Raw genomic sequence first — 4678 nt, 5'->3', positions numbered from 1 at the left:
CCTGCTCGGCCCATGGGTCCGAGAGTGACTGAATTGCTTATAAAATGGCCCATTCCCTGGCGGGTGCTGGTGCCTTGGCAGGGCTCTCAGAGCTATTTTCAACCCATGGGGACATTTCCCTTGTAAGTGATAGCCCAGGAAGCCGGTGAGCTCATGTGCCAGCAGGGGCTCTGGAGGGGCCAGGGAGTCTCCCCATGTGATGGCTGAGCTGGGATCCCCCATCCTGCTGCTGAGGGATACAGGTGAGACCCCCACTGCTGAGGGGTACAGGTGAGACTCGCCCCAGGGCTGGGTACCACATCTTGGAGCACTGTGTAGGTGAAAGCCAGCCAGGCAGGACAGCTGGGACACCTCGTCTCTGCCTGGAAGTTCCCAAGGGTTTGAGTATCTTGTGAGACAACAGATCAGCAGGCATTAAAATCCAGGCTGACAAGGCCAAAGATGTGATTCCTGCCCAGGTGACCAGGAATCCTTGGGATGACCAAAGAAGAGGGATGGGAAGTCCTCACTGGGAAATGCTCACACTGAGTGCATGGAGGATGTCCCTTGGGGCCACGAGCAGAGCCCTGGGGGGGTGGTGAAGCCTCCCATGGCTGGAGACCAGGGGACAGGACCAGCATGGCCTCGCAGAAGTTCCTCCTCTGAAGGAAGGGGCTTCTCCAGTCCCAGCCATGGCACAGCACTTCCTGCTTCACCATCCTCATCCTCAGGTCCTTCAGCACCTCCCTGGGCTGAGGACCCCATGAGGGACACCACAGGGTGGACATTCCTTGACATCCAGCATGACATCTGCCTGTGCTAAAATATGTGCCATTTTCTCACAGTCTGCTCACTTGCGGACCCAGATTTTCCCTGGCTGGGGAGTCACAGATGCTTTCTTTTCCACCACCCTGATGTTGGTGTCTTCAACAAGTCAGGAGTTCAAGTTCTCTTCCATATCTTTAGGTTGGGCACCCTGTGGGGAGAGAGTCAAAAAAACACCTCACAGAAGTGATTTCCACCTCTATATTTAGAAAGTTCTGAGCCTAGTTTTAATCCCTTTGGTGCGTCCTGGTGAGGTTTCTTTACTCTTTCTTAATCAAAATATCATGCAGTTCTAGCTGACTATTTATAGAAATCAAATCAATTTTTTTTCAACTGAACTTAAAATGTCTCCCACAGATGAGGTCATTAGTCTGACAAAGCTGTTTCCTATAGCCCCACTGGCATCTGGATCAAAAAAAAAAGGAAAATCTTTGCTTTTTGCCAGTGTCCCTGGATCATGAAGCCTCTGGGATGGGATGCTGTGGCTGAGCGTTCTGGGCTTTGGGGTACCTGAGGATCTAGAAAGCCAACCACATCCTCGGCTGCTCTCATGCCTGTATCCTCTGGGCTTCTTGAGCCACTTTGGGGCACTGTCCTCTCCCAGCTGGTGAAAGTGTTGGCTTGGCCAGCTCCAAACTAGTGCTGGAGCCATTGGGGTTTGGCAGTGGCACTGGGCTGTGCCAGGATGGCACAGAGTGGGAAACTGAGGCATGGGAAGAGCAGGGAGGAGATGCCATCCTCTGCCACACTCTGGCCAAGCACCGAGGAGTGGGCTGCAAGGCTGGGATGTCCTGGCCTGAACCTGGGTGAGGGGCAGAACCCCCATTTTGGGCTCCCCTGGCCCTGCTCTTGCCTGGGAAGGGTTACTGGTTGTGGAAAAGTCAGGCTTCAGGGGCTAATCTGCCTTGACTTTTTCCAGCTTTTTCCAGCACAGAGCATCATAACCCCTGGGCACTGCACCCCTCCCTGGCAGTTCCCTGCACGGCAGCTGATGGCTGGGAGAGGCAGGGGCCCATCCTGGGGTAGGGCCAAGCATTATGAGGCTGCAGCTCTTTTGGGTCCAGCTACTTTCCATGAGGTTTTAAAGGGCTTCGTCAGTGCAACGCACGGCCTTCGGGCTGCCTTCAGCCTTGCCTTCCCCAAAAAAGGAGGGACAGACAGGTTCGGGATGCAAGCTTCCCTGAAACCCCACTGGGAGGACAAGAGGTGAGCAGGACCTGCAGGAGGTGCATAACTCCCTTTGGCGCTGCAGGGGCCGGGATTCGGGCAGGGGAAGGGGGTGTGCGAAAAGCCATCCCTGCGGCGCTGTGTGGCACCAGCCCCACGCTCGGGGCTCCTATTTCTGCCGGAGGGGGAGAACGTCCCTCCCAGGGCCACCTGTGCCCATCTGTCCCTCCTAGCCGGCCTCGTTCTCAGGGGCTGTCCCTTCTGGAGGACCCATTTCAGCACTATTGCCTTTCCATACGGCCCTGTGCAGGGATGGAAGTGACACCATGGCAGCGTCATGTTCAGTCCCCAGGAGCCATCACCATCCTTTCTGCATGGGCTTTTCCTGGGTGCAAACTAGTGCTGGCATCCTGTGGCACACAGAGCTCTCTGTTCAAACAGCTGTGCCCCAGGGTGCTGTCACTGCTGGGCAAACGGTCCCCGGACAGCTCCCAGCCCCTGCAGATGGGCATGAGATTCAGGGCAGGCAGGGACAACGCAAGCTGGGGACCCTCAGGGAGGTCAGGTCCCAAAGGGGAGCCGGGCAAGAGCTCCTCTCTGATGCCACCCGGCCGCTTGGCACGACACAGGGCGTGAACAAGGGGAGCCCTGGTGTCACTTTACCCACGGGGACCCACAGGACAGACGTCACCCTTGGCGGCAGTGGGGTGAGGGGCTGGGGCCACCAGCCGAGGGGGCCGGCTGCACCCCGCCAGACTGCTCTCCCTGATCCCCCTGTACAGTTGCTGGGCCATATTTTTAGCCTGGGGAGGACGCACAGAGGGTGTTAAGCCCGTAACCTTCGGCCCATTTCACTGCTCATAGGCTGGCCATCTGCAGATCAGCACAATTCGCCTTCTGATGGATTTGGAGACCATGTAGGGGAAACGGGAGGGAGAAGGAGGTGGAGAAGAGACAGGGACTTTGTGTAAGACCTTGAAGGTCACAGGGAATAAAGCCCATGACCAGCCTGTTGGCAGGAACATCCCAGTCAGAGCGCCTAGGGAATATTGCCTTTCTCCCACGAGGGATGGCTCATGGTGGACACTGGGGTTGCTGCTGTGCTCGGACATGGTGGGTGGTGGCCCCTCTGTCCCCCTGCATTAGGTCAGAGGGGGGACACAGACCCTGGACAAAGTCCTCGGGATACGCCAGGTCTCCTCTGCCTAGCCCTGCTCCCCCCACCACCACCTTGTACCTCTCCAAACCTGAGGAGCATCACTCCTCTTCCAGCCCTTCAGGTTATCAGCTATTTTTGGGGTCAAGCTGAGAATATCCCTGTCTCCATAGGCCAAGGGGACCCTCAGGGGACCCAGGCTGGCCTCCAGGGCCATGCTGGCCCCCTGCCACCCAGGGCTTTGCACGTCAGACATAGCACGTTTCCCTTCAAGTGGCTCTTGGCAGGCTGGACACCCTGAGGGGTCCTGGGGAAGGTGACCCTCAGGAGAAGGGTGCTCTGGGTGGGAGGGAGGTATGTGGGAGCTGCACCGTAACTCATCTCCCTCCAGCTGGGAGCTGAATTCGGAGTGTGGAGGCACCTGCGAGCTGCGTGCCAGCAAAGGACAAGTCAGGTCGGTGAGGGTAGAGTGAGGGTGACCCACGCATCCGGTTTCAGCAGGGCAAGGGGCCGCGGGGATGGCGGCAGCTCCATTGTGCCAGGCTGCACATGAGAGCGACTGGAAACCCTGGCAGGCTGAGGAGTGCCCCGTTCCACCCAGCCTCTGGCACAGCTCGTGCCCCTGCGCAAGCCTGCTGCTGCCGCCTGACTCCCGGCTACCAGCACCGACAGACCCGGCATGGATAGAAATGCAACCTCCTGCCTGGCAACCCCAGCCACAGCAAACTGGCTGGCAGTGGGCAGAGTGGTCTGGGGCTGGCACCACACCAACCCTGGCTCAGCCTCTCCTGTACTCGGCCACCATGGCTCCCTGTGGCCAAGTCTAGCAAGCCCCAGCACCGTGGCTTTGCCGAGGCCCTGCAGGGGACACGGCCGCACAGCTCCCCAGTGTGGATGCAGTGCAGGATCGGTGCTGCCTGTGGCCAGTGCTGCCCGTATCTGGTGCTGCCTGCTTTCCTCTCTGCAGCCTGGGTGAGGTGGCATTTTTTCCTGGTTGGCATCTGCTTGCCAGCTGGAGTACAAAGAAATTATTTTCCTCTGAAACGCTTCCCTGGTATGCAGGCATTAAACGTTTCGGAGGGATTATTTAGACTAGCAGCAACAGTTTGTAACAGAGACAGTATAGCTGGTGATCTTTTATTTTTGGCACCCATTGACTAATGTTAAATTGCAGTCAGAGGCCTATGGAAAATACGGATGGCTTCTCATGGGCTGCAGAACAAACTCATTGTCTCCCCGCCAGCCGCACAGCACAGCAAATGCTTTCCTAGTGAAGGGATGCTCACAATAAATAGCTCCTGAGCCCTGCTGCCTCGGTCAGGCCCTGCCTGCACTCGCCTGCCTGAGGAATGGCAGGGTCTTGTGCTGTGGAACCCCTCACCCCTTCCACCCACTTGCCCCTTCCTCCTCCCCCTCGCCCAGCCACCAGCCATGGCCAGGGCTTGTGATGCTCTCCTGAGGCAGGGCTGGGGAATGATCCTTTTAACCTGCCAAGTGCCCACAGCTCCTCGAGCTACACTTTTCGTTATCCCTTCCCCTCCCATTTCTTAT

General features: G+C 57.7%; 1 protein-coding gene across 1 annotated transcript in view; it reads left to right on the top strand.

The window, feature by feature from the left end:
* The first annotated feature begins 3483 nt into the window (after positions 1 to 3483).
* SRL (sarcalumenin) overlaps positions 3484 to 4678 on the top strand; it is a 15480-nt gene continuing 14285 nt past the window's right edge. The window contains exons 1-2 of the mRNA XM_010185265.1: positions 3484 to 3581; positions 4095 to 4099. Coding sequence (XP_010183567.1) covers positions 3484 to 3581; positions 4095 to 4099 — 103 coding nt within the window. The remainder of the gene's footprint in view (positions 3582 to 4094; positions 4100 to 4678) is intronic.

The sequence above is a fragment of the Mesitornis unicolor genome, unplaced genomic scaffold (assembly GCF_000695765.1).
Source record: "Mesitornis unicolor isolate BGI_N332 unplaced genomic scaffold, ASM69576v1 scaffold39275, whole genome shotgun sequence".
NCBI lineage: Eukaryota > Metazoa > Chordata > Aves > Mesitornithiformes > Mesitornithidae > Mesitornis > Mesitornis unicolor.
Note: the sequence above shows the minus strand (reverse complement) of the source record. Positions and strands in the feature narration are given on the sequence as shown.